This window comes from Emys orbicularis, chromosome 2 (genome assembly GCF_028017835.1).
Source record: "Emys orbicularis isolate rEmyOrb1 chromosome 2, rEmyOrb1.hap1, whole genome shotgun sequence".
In the NCBI taxonomy this organism is placed as follows: Eukaryota; Metazoa; Chordata; order Testudines; family Emydidae; genus Emys; species Emys orbicularis.
This window is the reverse complement of record NC_088684.1, coordinates 83,182,793-83,209,993: the sequence shown is the minus strand read 5'-3', so window position 1 is coordinate 83,209,993 and position 27,201 is coordinate 83,182,793. Positions and strand designations below refer to the sequence as shown.

The 27,201-nt window shown below is 37.8% G+C and overlaps 1 protein-coding gene across 1 annotated transcript in view; it reads left to right on the top strand.

The window, feature by feature from the left end:
- The window catches only part of MIB1 (MIB E3 ubiquitin protein ligase 1), a 119,420-nt gene that overhangs the window by 36,514 nt on the left and 55,705 nt on the right, over window positions 1-27,201 (top strand). Inside the window, exons 8-12 of the mRNA XM_065398373.1 lie at window positions 238-382; window positions 1,758-1,891; window positions 2,951-3,058; window positions 9,475-9,672; window positions 13,231-13,382. Coding sequence (XP_065254445.1) covers window positions 238-382; window positions 1,758-1,891; window positions 2,951-3,058; window positions 9,475-9,672; window positions 13,231-13,382 — 737 coding nt within the window. The remainder of the gene's footprint in view (window positions 1-237; window positions 383-1,757; window positions 1,892-2,950; window positions 3,059-9,474; window positions 9,673-13,230; window positions 13,383-27,201) is intronic.

Below are 27,201 nucleotides of genomic sequence, written 5' to 3'. Positions count from 1 at the left end.
GTTGAATTAGCTAAATTGAGCTAGTATAATTCTGTGGAAAGCCCTACTTAATAGCAACGTAGACTCAGTTTAACAATCTGCCTAGCCTATACCTCAGCCTGTTAGAATTAAGGTGAAGGTGTTACTGATATTAAAGTGGAGTTTCAGAAAGCCTTTTACTTTATAAAACTGTCCATATGCTGTAATATGTTAACATCTAAATATCTTTACTTGATCTCTTTCTTTTCCTCAATACAGACTTTAGGTAAAGTTGGCCGGGTCCAGCAGATTTATTCAGACAGTGACTTAAAGGTAGAGGTTTGTGGGACCTCTTGGACATACAATCCAGCAGCTGTCTCAAAGGTGGCATCAGCAGGATCAGCTATAAGCAATGCATCTGGTGGTAAGTTTGCGTACTATTTAGGAATGTGTGGTTTTGATAAATAAAATTGTGTAAACTTAAAAAATTGGTGATAAATATTGGTATGACGCCTATATGAAGCAAGAATAATAATCTCCAGGAAAGAAGTTCCTTCTGAGGGCTGGGGAAAACTCCCATTGCAGAAGAATTTCCGTGCTGGATCGTGCCTGTTGTCCATCTAGTCCAGTATCTTGCTTCAGAGGAAAGTACAAGGAATTGTATAGTAGGCAGATGTGGGATAATCTGCTTCTCAAAAAAAGTGTAATCTTCACCTCTATTAGCTAAAAATCTAAAGCACTGTTTATCAGAATACAAAGAAATAGTGCCTAAAGGCCCTGAGTCAGGATTGGAGTCCCATTGTGCTAGGCACTGCAAACATATATAATAGTCTCTGCTCCAAAAGCTTACAGTCAAGAGACAATAGGTGGGAGCGAGGTAAAGATGTAAAATGGATTCTGTGACTTTCAGAGACCTCCATGACATTTTCAGCTTCAGCCTGATGCCGGGGGGGGAGGGGTGGTGGTGTCTGGAGCGGTTAGTCCCCTTTCCCCCACAGTTACGCAACCCCCCCCCCTTTTTTTTTTAAGTAAAAGTCACAGACAGGTCTGTGAATTTTTGTTTATTGCCCACAACCCGTGACTTTTACTAAAAATAACAGTGACAAAATTTTAACCTTAATTATGAGGCAGGAAGAATAGACATACTCAATCTATCTTTTTCATACTGTTCTTTATTTCGAGATGGACTTCTGAGAAACTTCTTTATTAATAAACCTGTGCTTTCCTCTTTGAGCATGCCTTGAGTCTCCTTTCCTCGTCATATTTGGCTTTGATGCCACAAAAACATTCTGGGTAGCTCTCATACTTTCTCCCATTGTCTCCTATTGTTGAATGCTAAGTTAAGTTTCCCTAATACATATGAATTTCCTGTGAGAGATACTGTAGGGCTGCAGTAGCTGTAAGATGAACTATACGTCTGGCACGTCACTTTGTGTGTAAAGCCCTGGAGGAAAGTCTGTATTTTTAATTAACTTCCTCTAAAAAAGCAGAAATCCAATATACCGTCCTGTAAATCTATAACATTTTTCCTGTTTCAGTCCCATCTATTTGTATTGTCAAAACCACTCAGGCAAGAATCCTAACTGTAGAGTGAAACTGATCATCTTTGAGTAAATTTGAAGTTTCTCAACTGATGAGAAACTGATGTCAGTGAGTTAGAGCTTTGTAGTGCTGAGGTGTTGTACTAAGCGATAAACTGAATGACTACTTGTGTAAGTCTCTTCAGATAGGAAAAACAGCCAAATTTGTTGTTCTCTGTTTGGAGTTGTGATCTTACATGCTTTGTTTGATATCTGTAGAGAGATTGTCCCAACTTTTGAAGAAACTGTTCGAAACACAAGAATCTGGGGACCTCAATGAAGAACTTGTTAAAGCTGCTGCTAATGGAGATGTAGCTAAAGTGGAAGATTTGCTAAAGAGACCGGATGTGGATGTGAGTGTCTTTTTGTGTGTGACTTCTAACGCATAGGAAATACAAGAAATCCCAAATCCTCTGCTAGGGATTCCCCTTGCATGGATGAATCCCCCGTGTGCAGAGAGTTGGCATAGCTGGTTCCTGTGCCTCTCTTCCACAGCCTCAGGAAGTGGGGGAGGGGTTAGAAGCCACCGTGTTGCAGCCATTCACAGTGAACATATTTTTTTGTACCATATGCCATTTGGCATGAATTAGAGCAGCCTTCAAGCTATTCTAAGTAGGGCTGAGGTAGAGAATTGAGTAGTCATAAATGGTGGTTGTCGTTAACTTCTCTTATCTCCTGGGTGGCTTTGTGGGGTAGGGAGAACCATCCTCATCTAGGCACTTCCCTAGCAGCCAATCGAGCTGCTAGCTTGTTCTTCCTGATGTTCTTGCAGCACAATGGAGAAGCTGCTTCCTCCTCCCTATAGTCAAAACACTTCAGAATCATAGGGCTCAGCTTGGTTCAGAATGTGTTTCAGTTCCCAATCAAATACATATTTTCTTTTTAATTCATTTGCTTTTGAGGTCCAAAGGTTGGACATCACTGGCCTTAAATGTTAATTTGAATTTTAAATTAATTCAGATTTATACAAACAATAAAAAGGAGTGTACATGCATGTCTGTAAATCCCCTACCATAAATTAGGGGAAAAATAAATTCTGCAGAACACAACTGATTCCCTTCCAAGAAATCTGATTCTCTTCAAAAGTCCACCTTTGCAGCAGCCTGACTAAAATCTTCAAGCTAGCAATTTAATATTAAACTTTGACATAAGTAAAAATCAGAATGACATTATTTCTTCATTCTTGTTAATGAATAAGAAGTGTAGAGATTTGAAAGCTGCTCAGATATTTGGTATGTTAGCCCTGATGGAGATGATTTAGTAGGCAGAGTGCAGGTGAAATGAAAGTTTCACAATAAACAGTTTTTAGAACATGGATATTTGCTGATATTATTGGTAGTAAATATCGGATACGCATGTGTATATATTGATGTACACTGTAATTTAACTTCACATTCTTAATATACTTTCAGGTGAATGGGCAGTGTGCTGGACACACAGCTATGCAAGCAGCCAGTCAGAATGGACATGTTGACATTTTGAAATTACTTCTGAAACAGAACGTGGATGTGGAAGCGGAGGTAATTTAATTTAAAATATGCCTGTTTTTGTTAACTACTAAGTTTTAATACTGATATGTCACAATTACACTTTCTAGTTCATTTCTACCACTACATCTATTGATCGCTTCCATATTTTTGGGGGTCAGATGCATTTTCTCTTCTGCACTGCACTCACTTAACAGTCATTCTCTTGATGCTTTTTGTGTCCTAAGGCAATATTACATTCTTAGGCCTGGTCTACGTGATAAAATTAGGTCAGTTTAACTACATCAGTCAGGGGTGTGAAAAATCCACACACCCTGAGTGGTGTAGTTAAGCTGATTTAAGTCCTCATGTAGACAGTGCTAGATTAACAGAAGAATTATATTGCCTCTTGAGGAGGTGAATTACCTATGCCTGCCGCTGTAGTGGTGCAGCGGTGTCGCTGAAGCGTTTTAAGTATAACTTTTGCCTTTCTTTCTTTACTCCTTTACCTGTCGGGATGATTATTGCAATCCCAATTACACCAGAGATGTAAAAGTAATTTTGAATAAAATAATACTTTTTTGAGAGGGATAGTGATGCCAAACCATCAGTGGTCTCAAGAGGTTCTATGTCACCTATCTTTTCATAACCACTGTTCCACATTGGTGGCAGGATCAGGTTAGGGGTGAGGGTGGCCTCTCTTCCTAACGGAGTGCTCTTAGTTTAAGATCTGTGGACTTTTAAAATATAAAAAAGTTAGTGGTCGATGGACAGCAGCAGTGAATTTATGTGCAGTGATATCTTTTATGAGCTTTTAAGAAAAATTAAACTGAATTTTTTTCATGGCAACATGACTCTCTTGCTCAGTGTGTGTGAGGGAGGATCATACTGTGAATAAGGCTGGGGGTCATGAGATCTGGGTTCTATTCCTTGTTGGCTAACTGACTTCTTGATTTCTCTGCATTAGCATTCTCTTTTGTTAAAAGATGGTGTTTCTTACCTTATTAATTGCATTTCATGCCATCAATTAATATTTGTAAAGCATTTTGAGATCTTCTGAAAAGAGATAAAGTAGTTTTGTTTTCCTGTTGGTCTGAGTGACCAAGATGGCTCCTCAGCTAATTCTGTCATCTGTTTTGTAAGGGAAAATAATCCTTCTCTTGAGATTAGCAGTTTAGCTAGTGTCATTTATTGAACATTTTCACTGGAGTCTTTAGTACTATATTACTTCTACATAATTACACAGAATTTAGTTTGGCTGAATCATATTGGTTGGCTAATAAAATCCAGGGATGTATGTTTTAATAAACATTATGCCATTTGTTACTATGTGTAGGATTATTGTACACAAATATGTGAGAAATGTTTCTACGTTTTCTCCACACACCATCTCCCTCATCTAAAGGGGAAAAATCTCTGAGGGATAAAATACATTAAATTCTTTGTAGAATCTTTCTGCCTATGGGAGTGAAGTCTTTATAGAGAGGTAATTGAACTCCACTACAATAGTGTTCATCGTGTATTTCTTTTAGCACAGGCAAGTGTTTTCACATGCTGCATTGCCTTTTTCTCGTTAATTTTTTTCAGTGTTATTCAGGGGGTGAAACTACATTCCCTGAATGCAGGATCACTTGAGGTTCACAGTTTGTTACATTTCAAAGTACCTAGCACAGTGGGGTCCTGGTCCATGACTAAAGCTCCTAGACTTTATGATAATACAAATAATAAAAATGAAGTAGGAAGGAAGCACAGCCTAAATGTTGAATTTCTTAGGGCCTGATTCCTTAAACACTGAATTGTTTTATACCAAAATTACATAACTGATTCTGGCAGCATAAAGATTAATGATACATTTGTATAGGATACACCATCTTGTGTGAATGTGCTGGATGAGGCGCTTCCTAACTTCCTTTCATTCATGTGAATGGGAAGCAGCACAAGGCCAGCCCTTTGCATGTGGGATGCAGACAAAACAGGCAGCTGGTAGTGCATTCTCCAAAGTAGATACTTTTCTTATTATGTATACATTATACAGTGTAGAGAGGGTTTCACATACTGAAAGTAAAGTAGGTTTGAGTTAAAGAAGACGTAGTAACTTGGCAAGAATTGCTCTAGAACAGCTTTGCTTCCATTTTATTTTTTTCATGCAAGATGAAGGAATTTTTTTGTGTTTTTCAGAATGATTGTTCATGAGAACTAAGGTTAAATACCTGCTTAGTTATTTAATACTATGCAAAATGCTCTGAAATCATTTTTGGGTATAGAAGAAATTTATCTTAAAAAGTATATTCAGGTCTTATTTAAACATTTTGTCTTATTTAATTCATATGTATTAAATACTTGTAAAATTGTACAAAAGTACCACAGAACTGTACTAAAAATCTATGGAGGGGTGAGAGAAGACAACTGAAATTTCTCATATATTCCCAAAGTTGAATTTTCTTTGGAAATGTTGGCTTGTTGAGTGGGACAAATGGCTTGCCTTTTAAAAGGTACTTGCTTGCCATGATCTGACTTTCTGAATCAGATTACTGAAAAACAGTTGTCTGAAAATCATATATATCATACTCTTCTTGAGAGCTGGATTAGGTTGCTGAACAAGTGAACTGTTGGGTCAGAGATGGAGCTTTGATATGCTCTCCACTGGGACTGTTCAAGCAGAGGAGCTGCTGGGGTGGAGGGGATGGGTGGGTGGGTGCTGGAGGTTGCTGCTACAGCTAGCTGTAACGGTGTGTATGGGGAGAGGTGCAACGAGGAAGACTGGTGGGGAAACTCCTAAAGAGAGTATTGCGGCAAGGATCAGGGAGCGGCTGAGTGGGAAGCTAGAGTTCAGCAAGACCCAGGGAACCGTGGCCAATGGGAGCTGCAGGGGCGGTGCCTGTGGGCGGGGGCAGGACGTAGAGCCCCCGTAGCTGCCCTTCCCCCTAGGAGCCGTAGGGACATGCCAGCTGCTTCCTGGGAGCCGCATGGAGCCTGCACCCCTCACCTCCTCCACCCCAACCCCCTGCCCCAGCCTGGCCCCCCCTCCTGCACCCTGAACCCCTCATTTCTGGCCCCACCCCAGAGCCCGTACCCCCTCCCACACCCCAACCCCCTGCCTCAGCCCGGAGCCCTCTCCCATATTCCGAATCCTTTGACCCCAGCCTAGAGCCCCCTTCCTGCACTCCAAACCCCTCATTTCTGGCCCCACCCGGGAGCCCGCACCCACACCCCAACCCCCTGCCCCAGCCCAGTGAAAATGAGTGAGTGAGGGTGGGGGGAGAGAGCGACGAAGGGAGGGGGGATGGAGTGAGCGGGGGCAGAGCCTCGGGGAATGGACAGGGGGCGGGGCAAGGGTGTTCAGTTTTCTGCGATTAGAAAATTGGCAACCCTAGATTGAATAGAGAACGGGAGTGTTAAAAAACTGACTTTGGGTCATGGGGTGAGGGGTTGGATGGTAAGGAACACAGATAGGATTGCACTTAGGACATGCTCACTTGGGGTGGCTACTTTGTTGTGTTGTCTCCCCTGGGAACTGATTTAACCAGATACTGAACAGTGATGACTTATGCTTAATCAGGACAATATGTAACAATGCCACTTAATCAGGATGCATTTGATTAGTAATATAGGGCTCAAATGCTTATCTGGGTGTTAGCTAGGGTGACCAGATAGCAAGTGTAAAAAATCGCGACGGGGGTGAGGGGTAATATATATATAAGGTATATAAGAAAAAGCCCCCAAAATCAGGACATCTGGTCACCCTAGTGTTAGCATTCTAGTCTTTCTGCAGAAGTTATTGAATAAATATATAAAAAATAGATAAAGTATTATAAATATTTGTTCAATAAAGGTTTTTTTTTTTTTAATTTTAATGTTTGGATATTTTTTTTTTTAAAGGCCCCTTTTACTTGGGACAACTTCTTAGCTAGCTGTTTGGCAGCTCTAGGTAGTACAGTTAAGATTCTGCTGTATAGAAAATATGCGGTTTGGTATTTTTTTCCCTAGAGTAACAACGTACTGAAGTTAGTTCTAGAAATAATGCACATATATATCTGGAACTCCACACTTTTAAAATAAAAGCACCTGCGTTTATTTTAATGATTCAGTAGTCTTTAAGTTCAGTCTTTTGGCTATGGAAATTAAATGGGGGAAAAATAATAGCTTACTTCATTAACATAGTATTTAAAAGTACTTAAAATTACTTAAATGTTTCATCCAGTTATATATAATATTTCATTCTGGTGGATCCCAGAACAGTTTGCAGATTGTAAACAAGTATGAATAGGAATAGCTTCTCCTCCCAATGAAAGAAAACACTCTGGAATGAAATGCAGCAGCTAACACAACACTACAATGCTATACAACAATTCAAGATGCGAGTTGAAGACAATCACGGTATGCAACTGAAAATGCAAGGGAAATTTAGAGAGGCAGAATGTAATTACCCAAGTTGAAATTTCATTCATCTTTAACACTTAGTCTTACAAAATGTGCCATGACATCTTTAATCACCACTAATGTCAAACTATACAGAGCCTCCTTCAGGACAGTGATCCTGAATACCATGCTGGAACATTATCAGTGGCCAAGAAATACAGGAGAACACTTTCCTTCTGGACTGTGCTTAGACTTTGTGACTCTTCTTTTTCTTGATCCATTACTAGTGGATGAGAATGAACTTTATCTGTGGAAGACAATTTGGAAGCATTATGAACAAAAAATACACAAGGGTTTTAACAATGTCTTTGAAGGTTGCTGCTTTCTTCAATGGAAATCTTGTAAATTTAAATATTTCTAATACCTAGACAGAAAGGGACACTTTTAGGTTACCAGACATCTATCTTTTGGTGGTTTGGTTTAAGTATGGATTTTCATCATTTTGTTTTTTAAATGTTTTTTGAGAGTGCAAATTTGACTTTTCATATCCTATTGGCAACTAGTCTGATCATACCAACTTACTGTCCGTCCCTTTGCACAAAGACATGTTTTAATCTGTGAACTATTTAAATGTTTTATATAATCTAAATAATTTTAAACTTTTTAAAGCCACAGATTGTTTGTGGGGGAAAAAATTTGGTTTTATAAATCAAACTGTTCTGAAGACAGCTATAGTGGAATCCAGAGGAACCTTTTATGAAATTTTTTTTTTACTATTTATCATCCTTGATATTTTCCAAGTGTCAGTAAGCTAGTGTATGGTAACATATTGAAATATTGCACTTTGCGCACATCTTGAGATTAAAAAAATCCAACAATCCTGTTAATTTTATTTAGCTATTGCTCATTTGTATAGCATCCAGTTTTGTATATTGGAATATAAGCTATCTTCATATATAATTGTCACTAATTGTAAAGAGTTTATATTTATATGCCCACCAAAGGGTTCATTTAATCTTTTTTTGTATAAATGTAGTATTGCAATCCTTTAACTCTTGTTTGTCAATTTAACCCTTCTTTAAAAGACAGTCTTAAAATATCCTTTTAGTTCTGTATTCATCTATCCTTTTTTTTCAGCTTCTCTCTAATTCTAGGCTCATCCCTATAGAATTTGGGTTGTTTTTTTTTTATTAACTTGACAAAAAGTTTATCCTGACTTTTCTTGGAAGACTTTAATAGCTACAGTAAAAGCTGTGTTATCTGGCACTTTACCAACCGGAAAGCTCTAGAAACCGGCATTTTTGATATCCATTAAAAGTCCGGTTGGCACGGGGCCGGCAGGCTCCCTACGTGACTCTGTGTGGCTCCCTGGAAGCGGCGACATGTCCCTGGTGCTCCTAGGCGGAGGAACGACCACAGGGGCTCCGTGCGCTGCCACGCCCACCCCGAGCGCTGGCTCCGGAGCTCCCATTGGCCAGGGGCAGCGCCTGGGGCAGAAGTATTGCACAGAGCTGCCTGGCCGTGCCTCCGCCTAGGAGCAGTAGGGACATGGCACTGCTTGTGGGTAGCCACCAGAGGTGAACGCCACCCAGATCCGGCACCCCGAAACCCCTCCCGTGCCCCAGCCCCCTGTGCTGAGCCCCCTCCTGCATCCAAATTTCCTCCCAGAGCCTGCTCCCCCTCCCGCGCCCAAACTCCCTCCCTCCATTGGTAAGTATAATTCTTAGTTAAGCAGAATTTTTGACTAACCGGCACCCCCCCCCCCCCCCCGCCCCCCATTCCCTCAACATGCCGGATAACAAAGCTTTTACTGTATATAGATATTGTAGATAAGTGACAGCCCACTAGTTGTGTGATGTAGGTAATATTTGTTTTCTTCCTTGATCATTGCATATTGCACATAGATGTGTGTTCAGCTTCTGTTGCTGGGGCTTGATCGGTTTTGAACTAATTTCATACAGATTAGCTGAGTGTTTGAGTGGTGCCATGGACAGCTTTTTCTCTAATTGTGGAAATGCAATAAAGATCCCTTAATTGATCATTTTGAAGTAAGCTTTTTATAATTGTGTAGTACAAACGGAATTTCTTTCAAGTCAATGTTTACACTTTAGGACAAAGATGGAGACAGGGCTGTTCACCACGCAGCTTTTGGAGATGAAGGTGCTGTGATAGAGGTTTTGCACAGAGGCAGTGCAGATTTGAATGCTCGCAACAAACGCAGACAGACTCCACTTCATATTGCTGTTAACAAAGGTCATTTACAAGTTGTGAAGACTTTACTGGACTTTGGCTGTCATCCTAGTCTCCAGGTAAAACAAATTTTGACTTTCATTTTTTGTCTTCAAACTGTAAGATTTATGCAAATATGGTATGTGGATGCTGCATGTAGATGTATAAATCTTCCTATTAAGGCTGTTACATTGAATTGTTTTCTGTATTTCATATTGAAATTTAAAATGCACCTTGCTCTAGGCATGTGTATAATATTTTAAGCCTATATAGATTGGGTCAATGTACAAATATGTTTAACATGCAGATTAACTCTCTCTTCATCCAGTCAGCACCCCTTATCCTCCCCCACATATGTAATCTGGTAAGAGAAGCTTTGCAGCATGACCTAAAGGCCAGGAAATTTAGACTGTCAGAAAAAGGGAGAAAACACCTTCCAGAGTTGAACCCATCAGACAGTATGTCTGCCACAAGACTTCCATTCAAACATGAAGTCTGTTATTGAGAGCCTCTGCTGCCATGGTATTACACAGGGAGGAATAACTGCCTCTGTAAACTAATTGGAAACTAGTGCAAACGGTACTGCAAAAGGGAGAAATACTGCCTCAAAAATGAACAAACAAAACCCCACTTCTAAATAAGCAGACAGTTACATTCTGCCTGACCTGAAGCTTCAACATAGCTGCATGCACAGTGCATTGCACATGTAAATCTAAAGATGAAAAAGGGTGGATAAATGTGCTGAGGTCAGCATCTGAAAGAAAAGGTTGTAAAGCCCTAGGCAAATATGAATGATACAACACACTCCTACTGTTGCTATCTGGATATCCTTGTGCTTCAAACTCCACCAGTTTTTCCTATTTGTGCACCTTGGAAAGAAGAGGTGAGAACTTTCTTAAAGCAACTAATGTAGTAATTGCTATTTACTCAGTTTATTTCCTCCTCGCCTACTACTTCCATCTTACTAGGGTTGAGGTATTATTTACAACTATTACTTCCATCTTACTGAAGTAGAGCCTCAGCTAGCAAACTTTAATCCAGACCCCAGTTTCTGTAAGCATTGGATATAACAACCAGCCTGTTCTGTTTGGCTCAGTAATCGGGGCAATTGGGTGAAATTCAAATGGCCTGTGATATAAAGGAGGCTGGGCTATATCTACTGCTCCCTTCGGTCCGTAAACTCAATGAATCTATGAAACTACACCATCTACAGGCAATGCAAATCAGAAAATCCCTATGACAATAATACATTTTCAGATTCTGCACATGTGCAGAGAAGTCTAATGTGCATGCAGTTAAACAATTGATTTCACTGAGATGGATGAGAATGCAGGAGGCATTTGGGGTTGGGACTTGGCTGTAGTTAACTGGCATGTTCTTTAGCTCTCAAGCCAACCCGCTGCACAAAGGAAAACAATTTAGTCTACATACAATAAGCTCAAGAAATCCGATTGGTTGGAATGAGTAAACTATATCATTTCATTTTGGTGGGCCAGTGCAGGATGTTTGCCAAATTTGGCAGATATTGGTGTTTTGGTGTCTGCTATTCCCACAGAAAAAGTATCCTTTTTACACTATGCTGCAGTGTGCTGCTAATTGATAAGCACTAGTGATGAAATACTGGCCCCACTGAAGTCAATTGCAAAACTCCTGTTGACTTCAGTAGGGCCAGGATTTCACCCAGAAACATAAATCCTGAAAATATGCATCTCTGCAGCAGTACAATGAACTCAACTAAACACATTTTCCTACTGTAGACATTATAGGATGCTTATTTTTAATTTAAAATGTTGGGTTTTTTAGCAAATTATGCACAAGTGTATTTTTTCTTTAATTTGGACTTTTCAAAACTAAAACCCCAGGAAGCTAAAAAAGTGAATATAGATTCTGTGGTCAGGTGTGTGCTGAAAAATTTCTGGCACCTTTAAACCATGTATTGTCTTGTTGGTACTAGCCATAAATTATTTATAAAATGTAATGTTGCCCCATGAAATCTTCCCTTTTGCTTCATTAAAAATACAGCCTTGCACAAGTTTAACTATCCTGAGGGGATGCACATTTTTCATTGGTCTGCTTTGTTCATATTATTTTTTAGAGGAGGTTTTAGCTTGAATTTTTGTATGACAGTTGTCTCAAACATGAAGATTAAATTTATGAACTATATATTTGAAATTTATGCTAGTAGACATGTGAATTTTTATAAAGCTTGAACTTAAAGAATTTTTAATGTCTAACTTTTTTTGATGCATGACACTTTTTTATAGCAAATACATGCAGAAAACATGGCAGTTAATGACTTTTGTAGGTGATACTGAACTACAAATTGCCTACATACTTGAAAAATGTTCATAGCTCTTTGTTGTGTGCAGATCACACAGATCTACCTCTACTCCAGACCTGAGTCTGTCCAGACTGAGATCTGTCTGTCTCTCTGACATCTCCTCATGGATATTCAGCAGACAGCTAAAGCTCAACATGACTATAACAGAGTTCTTAATTTCCCTTCTCCCTACTTCTTACTCTCACTCACTGTGGACAACACAACCATCCTATTGCTCAGGCCTGTAACCTGGGAGTCCTCTTTGATTCAGACCTTTCTCTAGCTCCTCACATTCAGGCTATGTGTGAATCTTGTTAATTTTTTTCTGCATAACGTTTCTCAGATACAGCCTTTCCTACCTATCCACACAGTTAAAACTTTTGACCAGGCTCTGATGAACTCATGTCTCAATCATTGCAACATTCTTTTCCCTGGTGTTAATGTTGCATTCTTGCCCCAATCATCTACTCAGAATGCTGTTTCAAATATCTTTCTCCTAACGTGTTGCTTTGACATGTTGCCTGTCTCTGCATCCCTCCACTGGCTCCCTCTTCTCTATTGTATCAAACATAAACAACATGTCTTCATTTTCGAGGCCCTTGATGCCCTATCCTCATCCTACCTATCATCTCTATCGAGATGTCAGCTCCCGCCTCTGCTAGGCCAATAATTCCAGCCTCAATCACTCACTTGTTAATTTTTAAAAAAAGCACCTTTATGCTTTCTCACGTGCTGCCCCTCTCTATTGGGATAGGAGCTCCCCATAAACAACTGCAAAGTTACCTCCTCCAAATTCCTCCCTAAAACTGTCTTCTGCCGTGATACCTACATAAAGCTTGATAAGTGGGCCACTGGCCTGCTGAGACAATTACCTATCATGCTGATTAATATTGTCTCATTGTTTCCTTCTCCTTCCCTTTTGGCTTACATTTAGATTGTAAGCTCATTGGGGCAGTGACAGTCTGTTTTGTATTTTATGTTTTGTTTTGTATTTGTATGGTGCCTAGTAGTATGGTGTCCTGGTCCTAGATGCTATAGTAATACAATTAATAAATAAATACATATATATTAACTTCTCCTTCAGACTGTCCTCGTTCTGTGATTAAACTTCACAAAAACTATTTTGACCAAAAAGCAGTGTTAAGTGTGCAGACTGGACTGAAGTTATAATTTGTAAGTGCTGGAAAATGGTATTAAAAGTTACCTTGTATTTGCATCTCATTAGTTCCTATAGTGACATGTGAGACCTTCTTTTCCCATAAATTTCCTTTTTAAATAGGTAAATATGGAAGCTGAAGAAAATCATTTCTATTTTTAGGATTCTGAAGGTGACACTCCGCTCCATGATGCGATAAGTAAAAAGCGTGATGACATCCTGGCTGTACTGTTAGAAGCTGGGGCAGATGTTACTATTACAAACAACAATGGATTTAATGCTCTCCATCATGCTGCACTAAGAGGGAATCCCAGGTAAATTCTTGTTATCTTTAGTGTTTAGTTCATGATGTTTGATTAAAGGAGGAAAAATGAGAAAACACATTCTGGTTTTTCGGTAACTTTTATAGTAGATTTATTATGCTGAAATGTAGCAAGCCAGATTTTTACCAAAAAGTGAAATTTTGGAGAGACTTTATGTAAAAATGGTTTGGCTACTGAGTATGAGAAGGAAGGGTGAGATGGTTGGCTATGTGGTGAGGGGAAGGAGATGCTCTCCCAATCATTTTAAAAAACATTTTTATATACAACCATTAAACTGTTCTATAGCTGGAACAACTGAGGGTAAAAAGTTGAAATTTTGAATGGAATGAATCTTTATTAAGAAGAGCCATTGAGTATTTCAGTGAAAATTTGAGATTTGGGAGTTAGGAGGCTTTGAAAACTGTATTTTACACATGCACAATAACTGAAATAGAGGTATTTTTAACAACTTTCTACCAATGGAAGGAAGGTTGGTTGGGTTGTGCATGCCTGTATGGTAGATACATATACTTGGGAATGTGGGTATTTCTGAAATTGTGCAGTCAGCAAGGATTCCATAGGAGCACAGTGGTTTGCATGGTTAATTGTATTCTCACATGAGCGACTAATAGTGCAACGTATGCTCCGAATGAAGCAAGGGCTGTCCTGGCCTAATTAATTAATTAAAAAATATTAGCCTAGGAAATTTCATGAAAAGTACTTTGGGGGAATAGTAGAAGTTCAGATATGAGAATGCCATCGTTATGGTTCCATATGTATCCTTAACTCTGTCCCCTTGTGTGATTATAACATTCCTGTCTTGAGTCATCTGATCTTAAGTTACTATTTTTCAAGTAACAATGTAATATATGTTTATAAACCTCAGTGAATGAGGCACAGATTTGCAGGAGTCTTCATGTAACATGCTATGAGTACTGTAAGGTGCTGAGTGAGTGAGGATTCCTTAGCATAGTAATGAGTTTTTCTGTCTGCCATATGCAGACTATCATACATTAGTAGATGAAGTTGCATGTGTAAGCTTATAGAAACATTGTGTAATATTTTAAAAATATGTGGTCATGTAGTTAAAGATTGTATTATTCACACTCATAAGTAGGCAGTTTTGGGTTGCACATACAACTGTAACAATGCCATTATGTGATTTGAGTGCTTAACCATGTAACCATAATGTCTTAATCTTTTCTGTTTAGAATAGTAAATACTGATTTACAAAGCAAAGTTACAAGAATATTCCTCTAAAGCCCTGTGCAGTGTAAAGTGAGCATGTTTAAGTTTGTCATGTTAAGTTTGCCCTTGATGGTACAATAATTTAAAACATCAAAACCATGTATTTATAATAGCATATTTATTGAAGTAGATTTGCCATTTTTGACCTATGCGCAACAGTTCATTCTTTAATTGTTTATCTGTAAGCATGTTTTGTTGCGTTCAGTAACTGCACATTTTTTTCTAAAATCTTCATTTGTAAATAATAATTCTAGTAGTTGGCTTTTTTGCATGATTTAAGCCAGGGGTCGGCAACGTTCGGCACGCGGCTCGCCAGGGTAAGCACCCTGTCGGGCCGGGCCAGTTTATTTACCTGCTGACGCGGCAGGTTCGGCCGATCGCTGCTCCCACTGGCCGCGGTTCGCCGTCCCGGGCCAATGGGAGCGGCGGGAAGCCGCGGCCAGCACATCCCTCGGCCCGCGCCGCTTCTCGCTGCCCCCATTGGCCCGGAACGGCGAACCGCGGCCAGTGGGGGCCGCGATCGGCCGAACCTGCCGCGTCAGCAGGTAAATAAACTGGCCCGGCCCGCCAGGGTGCTTACCCTGGCGAGCCGCGTGCCGAACGTTGATGACCGCTGATTTAAGCTGTTTGGAAAGCTTTCACTGTCACTGCTTGTGAAGAGCTATTTATGGATAAATGGCATTCTCCAGAGTTTCAGTTCAGCACTTCCATTAGCATTAAGTGCAAATATAATGGAAAATGTGATGTCATTTGCATGCAACTAAACCAGCATTTTATGAATAAATGAAGTGTTAATATTTTTATTTCATTGCTTGTTTGAGCTGAAAGGTAATGGAATTGTTTAGTAACAGAAAAGCTAATGGAGTTGGACGTGTAACTGTGGGTATTGCTTGGCCTGTAGAATCTTTACTAATTTTTGTGGCTAATACATGAGAAGAGAACCACGATTGACTTTTAACTCTTACATTTTCATGACTGGCAGTTAGGAAAATATTTACTTGTAATTTGCAATGTCCATATGGAATCAGATGCACATAATAAACACAGAACCAGATAGTAACAGTTTTAGTTGTTTTGAATGGAACTACACTTTAATCCAGTGGAAATGATGTTATGAAGAATAGGAAAAATTGCACTTAAATTTTTCTACAGCACTCATCGCCATAGTATGTAAGATAGGAAACACTTCAAGGAGCTAATCAAGACACTAGACAACATGACTAGCTGCACTCATTTGAAGGCACTTGCCTTTCTGACTATCAGAATCTGAAGCCTTGGCATTTTACTAGATTAGTCAGTGCTCCTTGATATCTAGGTAGCAGCAGTAGGCAAAAGTACCATCTTCTGTCTCTAGCTTGCCAGGATTCAATGGCTGTTGCTCTGAGGACCTTGCCTAGTGACCATGATCCATATGTTCTTCACCTCAAGATTAGATTCTCTGTATTTGGAGTCAAGACCACTCTTACTCATTGAGACAACTGCTTATTGGGCCACTGAGGCTGTCTGATCCTAGGGGGGAAATTTTGGGAGTTGGAAGCCTTTTCTTCCATGATGGAACCCAGTGTGGCGAATGAGCTCTACTCTGACCGTTCTCAGAGTGTGGTGCAAACCCACATTCCAGAGAAGCATTCCTGCAGTAACAAGCTTAAGAACAGTGATTGAGAGGTGGGAAAATATTCCAGGTATAAGTGATTGATTGAACCCTACAGTGGTACCTGGATACTATTGTGACTGAAGAGGAAAGGGCAGATTTATGTAGGTGCTTGTCGCATCTAACTAACTAACTAAATATAAATAAAAATAAAAATAAATAAATAAATAACTGAACACCTCCTAAGTGGTTTTTCTTTTAATCTCCTTTTCTTCTTTCCTAACCTATAGAAGAAATAGTTTGATTATTTCATACATTTTTTGTATGAGTAGATGAGTATTTTCCACATGGATATGAGAAGAAATTAAGAGAAAATCTCAGAGGTTTGCATTTTGTTCTGAAATTTTCATGGCCCCTCATCTCTTGCCAGAGTGGTTTATGTAGTCCCAGGTGCAGTTTTGTCTGCAGCACTCAAACTTTTTCTATTGGTTGTCCGTTTCATTGCCCTCCAGCCAGCCTCCTCCCAGTTAAAACTAGGGAACTATTAGCTCGGGTACTTTGTTCTTAACTGTTATGTTGTATCACATATAGAGTGGCAGTCTGTTAAATAGAAGGGATATAAACTATTTAAGGCTTTGAGTCAAAACCAGAACATTAACTTAATCTGGAAATAAATTTAAAGCTAGTGCAGTCTTTGCACCTCATGAGTTGCCATGGTGTCATGTGAAATCTTGGTGTTTTACTAGATTAACTATAATTTTCACATAGTTTGAAGCTATAGACTTGTGTGCAGAATACTGCAGTAATCTAGTCTTAAGGTGACAGACATGAGTGTGAAGACCACATCACAAAAAGGACCCAAACCTCTTGCCAAATTTAGATAGATTTAATTTACTTCAGAAGTGCTTGGATTATACAGCAACGCTTACTATTAAAAGATTAGATGGATGATGGCAAGAGATTCCTTGACACTTGCCAAGTTGGCATCCAGAAGCAGCTGAGTGTCTACTACACCCCTACATTCCACTTTATGACAGGTTGCTAGTCCTTCTAATAAACAGCAGGCAGACCTCATTAAGAGCAACTGTATAAACCCCACTAGAATCTTCAAGTCTGTCAGCACCTTGTCAGTAGTATTGAAGGCAGTTGTTCTAAAAGACTTGTCATAGACATTTGACTCCCAGATTGTTCCCCACCACAACTATTGTGTTTTTCCCTCATATGGGGAGACTCCAGGATAGTATGGAGATGGGGTCATACAGCTAAGGACTCTTAGAAGTTTCTGGAAGAGTTCTGTCATGACTTAGTCTTCCCCCCCCAGCCCCCCCCCCCCAAAATAGATTTGTGATAGTTGATGTGTCAGTAAAGCAATGTTTGTTTGAATAAAGGTTTAACAACCTTTTTTAAAAGTTGGTCTCCGCACCTCTCTTTTGGCATTCACCTGCAAGTAGGGGCCTGGAACTAATGCACATTGTGGCTCATACATTCTAGTACCCCAAGAGTGCCAGTGAACATCGTGGCTGAAACTCAAGCAAAGATAATTCCTCTCCCCCCAAAAAAAACCAATCAACCAACAAGCTGTTTGTGCTACCACTTTACAGACCATTAAGTTAACAGCAATACACTACCATATGCTTCACCTTTAGCCTCGCTCTCAGAAAACCTTGTGCAAATTTGTCAATTTTGAGTACCACCATCATTTGGTCACAGGAGATAGAGGTATACTATTGTAAAATTACAGTTTAGCTTTTATTCTGATAGCTTTACGTGTCTGTAGATCATTGAGGTAAATGTGGTTCAACTTTGTTGATATTATTGGCCTACTATATCTAGCACATTGAATTATGTTGAATTGCAAGGTTTTAATATATTGCCATTTCTCTGTTGATCTTTGTTTATTTCCTAAAGCTTTCTTTCTAATGTTTTGTTTTAATTAATAATCTGAAAAAATCACTAAATGTTTAATTGATTTTGGATATTAAGTAGAAAATTTAATTAAAATAAGACAGTAAATAATTAAGTGGTCTATAGTTTTAGATGATTCAGAATTTTTTTCTCCGCATTTGTCCTTCTATGAAAGTGTGCTTGTGCGGATACAGTAAGTGTGTCTTAATGATCATATGTTGATTACGGCCAGTGATCAACATCCTAATGTTTGAGTTTTAATTATTGTAACAAGTAAGATATTTTACCTTCGTGTGTGTACATGTATGAAAGAACCATCAGTACAGAATAAGAGTTTTCTTGGCTTTTGTAATAGTATGTAAAATTTATACAATACAGTAGACCTGATTCCGTATGTGCCATAGATACACTTCTTGCTTAAAGGAATTGCTGAGTAAGAAGAAACAGTTATGTTCAAGATAGGTGGAGTAAGTGTGTAGAAATTTCATTTTTATTTAACAGAGAACCTTGTTAAAATTTTTGAGTCCACCTAAATATACCACATTGTTACAAACTCATTAGCTTCAGCCTTTTCCCCCTAAGGATTATGAACCCCATTGCTGAAAGTTCTAAAGACATTTCCCTAATTTTGAGATATGTCCATTTCTTACTTCTTAACCAAATTTTACAAGCACCAAATAGAAACAAAAATAGGACTTGGGTATATATTACGGATCAGTCATATATTTTCCAAATTACCATAACCATGGTTATATTTAACTTGTCCAGAAATCTTCTGTTGCTTCAAATATTTTGAGCTAAAGAATGTAGCTGTGAAGAGTGAGTGAGTGCACTTGTCCCTGTAGCCGCAAACATCTTGATTCTGCATTCTGTTTTGGGAATAGTGCAATTAACATCTTAAATTGAATCGCCTTTTTGCCCAAAAGGAATTCTTAAGTAATGGCCATACAGACTACCATCCTTTGGGCATCCATATTACCAGTTCATCAAAGGAATAATTCAAAGTTATAATTTTAGTATAGTTTAGCTTTAAGTGGGAACAGAAGTTGAATGTCTGACAGTAAGATGCACTTTTCAAATACTTTTCTTTAATAGCATATGGCATGTATTTTGCTGCAGAGACTAATTTGTTCATAAACTAGTAATTACAATTTGGGAGATTATACATGTCTTTAAAATGGAGCTGGAAATCCTTTTGCTATTTTCTGTTTTGGTATTTGTATTGGGTGAATCCATGTTATGTATGGGTGAGGTACTGAACTGTTTGGTGGTGATGCAATAGAGAAATGAGATTTGTCAAAAGTATGTTTAGCCTTAGTAAGAATGACAGGATTACTTTGGGGGGGTTATTCTCAGATGTATTTGGATGACTAAGTTGCCAGGGCAATAGGCTGGGTGTGGAGGAAGTGCTAAAATTTTAGTCATTTTTCTAAAAGGATGAAAATTATCTTGACTTGGTATTTGCACTTAATTCAGTAAGTGCATGTGATTCAATTTGGGAAGCTGAACATAAGACATACACTTTAGAAAGGTATTAAAGTATAGAAATAAGTTCAGAAAATGCTTTTACAGAAGACTTTTCTAAATGTGAGTGGGGAGGGAATATAATCTCTCAGGGGTTAGACCTGCGAGTAGGTGGCGAATTAGAGTGTAGCATCAAGGTCAGTGACAAATTTATTATCTGTTAGTTGTAAATAATATTCTCAACATGTACAAGATGCAAATACAGTTGCTCCCCTGAGGGATTTCCTCTCTAGTACAATATTGTTAGAAAAAGAATACCTGTGAAGCAGAATCAATATGATAGTAGAGTACATTTCCCTCTCCCCCCTCCCTTTTTGTGTGTGTTTAAAGCAGGGGGGAGAAACCTTAAGAAAAAACAGGAAGCAATACATGACTGAACAATCAATTTATTTGAATGCCTAATTTTTTTCTTATAGAAATTACCATTGGTACCATTTTTTACTAAATAAGAACAGAAAGTGAAACACAAATAATTCTACAAGTAATTGTTTATCTAGAAAAACAGCCTTTGGGACATCCTGAAGTATAACTGAACCATACTTTCACATTTGTTTCCTTCTGTTGACGGTGTGCATTTAATCTGTCCAGAATAGTTGAAGCATGTTCAAAGTTGCCATTATACAAGTGTTAAATCCATTATTGAAAATATTTGATGTCCTGTAGTGATCAATGCATAGCTACAGCTGGTTGAAGGGGACCAAATCCATTGAAGAGGTGATTTGGTTCCATTTTACCAGCTTTAGCAAAGCATTGGAGTGCAGGAAAGCTGTAACTTTTTATAACAAAACAGCTGAGTTTTTTTTACTGTACACGTACAATTTTAAAAGTACACACATTTTTCAGCTATAAATGTTACACTTATTGACACTTCGCTTTTAATTTTTAAAGTAATTGGAGATTTAACTTAAGTCATTTTTGGAGGGAGGGCAGGAAGGAAACATTTACCCCAGAATGCCTTATACAATATACCAGTCTGTTCTCTCTTTTAGCATCATTGTAGGCACAATTTGTAACTATAAACTAGCCTCATGTCAAAGTACAGTGGCAGTATTAAACATTTTTCCTTTTGATTGTTTAATTCTGGAGTAGTGTTTGGATTTATGTTTTGGGCCACTTACATTTATTCCTTTTACTTGTTAAATTAAAGTGCACTAGAGAAAGCAACACTTTCCCCCCCACACCCTTTATATCTTGCTGCTGCTTTAGTACAATAGTTGATTAGCACAAGTAACAGATTAGGTTGTGGAAAGAGGAGTATTGTAGCCTTTCTCTTATAAATATCAAGTGCTTTTAATTCATTTTGGTACATTTCTGCTTAGCGTTCACTTTAGGAATTCCCATATATGCCATTATAGTACAAGGGAATTTTTTTCTGTTTACACATGCTTTCTCTTTCTGTACAAACACCTGATGTTATCAATCTGAAATTTTCTTTATCTAAAGCACTTTTAGATGAAAGGTTCCTTAACACACTACATATCTTTTTATAAGTAGAGTTAAACGTGCTATATTTCATGCATTTTCTTAAAGGTAATTTGTGCTGGTAAACTGCAATAGATACACTAAACGGACAAATATTGCATTTGAAGACCTGGGTTTTTTTTTAAGCTTTGCCGGGGAGACATTAGTTCAAACCATGCACTAATAATGCTCCTGTCAAGTGTAGTCTTCATCTGTTTGTTGTGAAGTCTAGTGATGAAATTTATGTAAATATATTCTTTACACCATCTATCCTAATAGAAACATAGCAAGTGTGTCATTTGAACTTAAGCATTAAAGACCGCTATAAAAGTGGCTTCTATTTTTACCAGTTATACAGGAGCTGTTTTACAGATCCAGCTGCTCAAGTGTGCTTTTGGATGGCAATACAGTTTCATGTACTGGCCATATCGGGGCAAAAAAATGGCCATGGAAAACAGCAGTGTAGCATTTGATAATGTCAGCATCTGTTATCCCTGTCAGTCACACAGTTGAAATATTTGAGTTACAACAGTGTCAGCAGATGCCCAGAGTTCAGCATGTGCTCAGTTAAAATTGAACAGCTGATCTAAGTGATGGATGTGACATTTTAGAGTGACTGAGTATATTCTTAGAGATATGTTAACATGAGCTAGCAAGAAGCAATGTCAATATATAATTTTAACTTTTATATCTCTCTGAGAACTGTCATTTTGTTTCATAGAAGAATTGCTGTCTTATTATGGCATAGCAAGAGAGGATTCAGCATCAGTGGCTTGTTATAAAGAACCTGTCACAATAAGTTTGATCCTTAGTAAAGATAGTCATATATGTAGATTGAAACCTACATATCAATTGCTGGCATAACATGGAAAGCTTCAGAGAAGTAAATGAAGTTGTCCACTTACTCCAATAGTGAATTGGGTTCTCAGTCTACAAATCTGTCAGTTATGAGCCTAGAAGCTAAACAGCATTATGAAACCCAGTAGAGTTGCTAATAGTTTAGCTTTTTTCCATTATAAAACAGCCTGTAATTTGGAGGTTGGAGTTCTATACAGACTGCATTCCAAGGTATTTGATCATGTGGAAAATAACTCAGACCAATTTATAAAAAATTACCTTATGAATACAGTTACATTAGTTTGATTCCTTTTTATATAAGTGTAATTCTATAGTTCCGGCTAAATACTTAAAAAAAAAAAAAAAAAAAAAGCTGGTGATATCTATAATTTTTGGTATTTTGTAGTGATTAAAATACGCCTCCTTTGAAAAATGGAACACATATCCAATAAACTAATATTTTTGAAGGCATAATTATCCTTTGGGTCTCTTACATTTGAGATTTTCCTTTCCTGACACAAAAAATGATCCCAGAATTTTAAAAATATTAAAATAAAAAAACCAGTGGACTCAGAATCTTTATTCTTTAATCTGGGCCAATTGTGCCTGTTATGACAAGCATGTATAATATGCAAGCATTACTGTTCGGAGTCTCCCTTAATATCTATACATAGATGAGTAAGTGCAGCACAAGTCATTCGTTACTTAAAAATTTCTTTGTGTTGACTGATTTTGTTGATGTGTTTTAGTTGCCATTAATTTTTAGAAATAAATGGCATGCTTCTGTTGACAGCTTCACCTTTCTCTTATTTTCCATATAGTTTTTACAATTTCAGCTTACCAAACTAGGGGTTTCATAATTTAAAACTGAAATTTTAGGTGAAGAGTTTAAGGAGCAGCAGTATAAATTTGATAATTTCATATGTAATTCAGAATTGCTTAGCCAGTTTTGTTAAAATTAGACTGCGTTTTTCAGAAAAATGTAGGAATCCTGTGTTCTGTCATTCCTGTGTTTTTGTTTTGGAATCTGTCATTAGCCTTAATCCGCTGACTGGCAGCTGTGGCCTAGAAATCTCTGCATTGTCACTTTACATGCATGAACCTGACACTGCAGTTTATTCCATCCAAGCTCTCTGTGCATTTAATAACGGTTGATTTGGAGAAACACCAAACTTATTCTAAAATATTAGAATTTGTATATGGTAATTTAAAATTATTTTGAAAACATTTTTCTCTTCTGTTTGCTAAATCAAAAACTAACTGCCAAGCAGTTTCTTACAACAGTGTTAATTATTACTAGACTCAGTGTCTATGGATTATTAGGCAAACTTAATTTTGGAATCAGAGCATGGTCTGCAGATTTAAGATTTTTTTTTAATCACATTCCTCATTTCTTTAGATAATCTTTTAAAAAGTCTACTTTAGTTGAATAAAGTTAGGGTGAAAAAGATTATTCTGAATAGGATTGATAATCAGTTTTGCAAATAGGCTATATATTTCATCCAGAGTTTTCTAGTGTGACTATTTGCATTTCCAAACTCATTTTGAATTTATAAACAAAAACCCTGAAGTTTTGTTCATAATTTATCTACTACCAATAACAGAACTTTCTCTACCCACCCTCTAAATAAGTGACTTGGGATAATGTTTCAAGATTCATAAGCAATACGTGATTTTACTTTGGCAGTAGCGTCATCTGACCCGTACCAAGTTAATTTGTTAATTTGCCACATGAAAGTCATTCAAACAATAGGAGACCTGTTTCTTCCAGCTGCAGTTTAGTTTCCTCTTACTGGTCGTTCAGTGCCTGCCAAAAATACATACTTCTTTACATTCCATAGCATTGTATGTTCATATGGGTACATAAAGAAGTATGTACTCTGGGCAGGAATACATATAGTTGCTCAGCTATCTGGCAAATGAATCTGAAAGTATTTTGCTTTTTCGTTCCTTTCCTTGTTAGAAGATGCAGAATGCATGTTGTCATTTCTTTGAAAGAACAATCTTAAAATAAACTTGTTATAAGCTAACCTTTTTCTCTAAGACTGAAGTTTACAATGCAATTTACCTGCAAAGTGACTTAAAGTGTATTACAGTTCCATGTTCCGTGATGACATGGACATTTGAAGCACTTATCCAGATTTTTGTTGTCTCTTGGTGTTCATTCTGGCTGGCCAATTTTGAAGGTAGAGATGTCATTGATGGGTGGCTTTGCAAAGTACTTTCCTGGAATGGATAATTGTAGTCCACCATAAGAACTTCAGTTTTCTTTGAGTCTTCTGCCAGATTTCCATGCTGGTATACAGATTGCATTTAGTATCCTGAAGGGAAGTATAAACTCATCTAATATGATGGAAGGAAATAACCTTCACCCCCTTCCCCCCTCTCAAAAAATCCTGTCCACTTCCCCCCAGGTCTAGTATCTCTTTCTACTGCAGATCCAGACTTAAAACAAAAAAGCAAAACAAATAAAAACCAAACTCCCACAATGCTGATGATCCTGCTAATTGAAAAGATGATGACATTGAATTTTTTAAAAATGATTGTGGCAGGATTTGGGCTTTTAGCGGGCCATAGGTCATATGTGAGAGCCAATGCTTACTCAGCACTTCTAGAATAGTTTTTTTGAGTTTGTGTAGTCGCTCACCTGCTTCAGTCGCAGAATCTTTTTCAGGCTTGCAATATCAATGCCAATTTACATAAATGATAAATGTTCATCTGTTTAAATTGAATTTTATCCCCTTTCTTCACATTCTGTTATGTGGTTCCGAGGTACACGATCAGCTTTTAATGACCAGTAAACATTCAGTATGCGGGCAGGGTGTGATTTTTAAAGAGCCGACAGAAGTAGATTGACTGCCTAATTTATAGTTAGTAGGTGTTTAAAAAAAAAAAAAAAAAAAAGTTGGTGTCAGTTATAGTAGACTTTACCTTTCCAGTGTTAGAAACGCTATTTTGAAATAAACTTAAAAATTATTAAATTTAATAGGCCTGAGAAAAGGGGAGAGCAGTGGAAGTAAAAATTTCTGCAGCCCATGACAAAAAGCTAGTGCAGCTGATAGAGAGCAAATCAGAGTGTGGCAGTAGCTAGCACAATACTACAAGGAGAAACAGCAATGCAGCATTAGAATTACAGCATGCACATTCTAGGTTTAAAATGGGTTGTTTTCTTGTACATCTAAGGTAGATCACTAAAAATCTAACATGTTTTGGAGCTAAGCAGTGAATTACTGTACTATTGACTTTTTTAAAATATAGTTTTAAAATGTTTGAGTTAGTTGTGATTTCTAAGGTACGGTGATGCTTTTCACTAAAATTAAATCATTTTGATTTTTAGAAATCATTGTATGGCAATACACTACCAGAGCATATCTGATAAAAGATCTGTCAAATATCTGCTGTGAAATTTGGACTAGAGTTTTCGCTAAGCCTGCTCTTCACACTACAAATGCTTGATACTTTAACACACTGAAATTAAGCTGTGCCCAGAATAGAGGTACGAATATAACAATAAAAACAATCTAGTAAATAATAGTTAAACATGCAGAAAGTCATAGGTATCCTTTAAATGTGCAGAATAACACAGGCCTCCTGGTGTTCTATTACCTGTAAGCTTAGTATCATGCAGCATTTGCAGTTGGAAGAGAGGTAATGACCTAGAGAGATACATCAGCAGCAGCCATCTCATCCTGAGTGTTCGTCTGATTCAGCTCTTCATTATATGCGAGGGGGAGTAGGGGGGAAGTGTCAATGAATACAGTACCTTACCACCTTAAATAGATAAAACTTCAAAGCAAAATAGTGTGAACAGTGAAGCTTACTTGGTGCTGCTACCTTTCTTGGATTGATAAAATATGGATGATGTTGCGTAGAAATTAATACCTTGTGGCTGCTGGGCTAAGAATTAAGTGTCCAAGAAAAGATGCTAGGAAGCCCTGGGATGGTGAACTCAGCCCATTGGCAGAAGAAAATAATCAGAGAAAAAGTTGGAGTGACCCCAAAAAAAAAAATAAAAAAAATTCTTCCAGCTCCTTAGATATTGCACCACATTTGTTCTTGCTTGAGGTTAAGTTTCCAGGCTTAACTGTAGGCAGATCTGTGTTGAAGCTACTTTCCATCTCCAGAGGTCAAGTCTGTTAGTGAGGTCAGGGCTCCCACATGCACACTATAGAAGAAACTAACTGTATTTCCCACTCAGAGGGCATGAGCAAAACTGTTACAGCTTTATAGGCAGCTAAGCATTTGAAACATGCACTCCCAGGCAAACAGGCTCTCTTGTGCCTCTCTCTTCCCTGACCATATTTAGTCAACCATTGCAAAAAATAATCTCTCAGTTGTCGATTGTCGATCCAGAATCTGAGGGAGCCTCTATCTTGCTCTCTGCTCATTGATTATTCATCCTGCTGTCCCAACACTGTTTAGCGATTTGTCCTGATATTTTTTTAGCACTGCCAAATAAAGCCGTCTCTCATGTTTCCACTTATATTTCCCAGATTTTCACTGAGCTTGCACTGCTACTAGTAAAGCCTGATGCGGCTGTCACCATACTTAGAAACACTGCGGAGTAAAAAAAAAGAAAAAAGAAAAGCTCTGGTAGTAGCAGGATAGGGTCTTTAGGCAGATATGAAACAATAAATATCCCTCTGCTGCCACAACAGATTGTGTAACCTGATTTCTTGATCAGTGAAAAGTGCTGTGAATAATAATAGGCTTTTTAGCCTCAGGACTAAGTGCCCTGTAGTTTAATTATATAACTAGTTTTAAGTTTTTTTTCTAGAAAACTTACATTTTATTTGACCGATAAGTTTTGTGCTATTTGCCCGTTCTAAGCAAAATCAGAAATGATTTGGCAAATGGAAAACATTTGTGCTTTATTAATAAACAAATGATCATTATGTAATGTGTTTATAATACTAATCTGCATAAATTTTGCTTTTTTAAAAACTACTAACAAGCAGAGTGCCAGTATTTTAGAAAAACTTAATGTTTCTTGGTGAAGAAATTTTAATATTCATTCTGCAGATTTTATTTCCATTCATATAAACTGTCTTCTAACAAATACAGTAGCTATACTTTCAGAATCTGAAAACTAATTTTTGAATTTTAATATAGAAAGACAGTTATTTGCTCCAGAAGAGAATAGCTAGGAGTAACTGCTGACCATCTTCATTTAAGTAGCACAGACAGTAGTAAGTAAAATCAAAATAACTCAGTTAAGACTTCCCGTATCTTTCTAGACAAAAATCCCTTTGGAAGAATATGCTT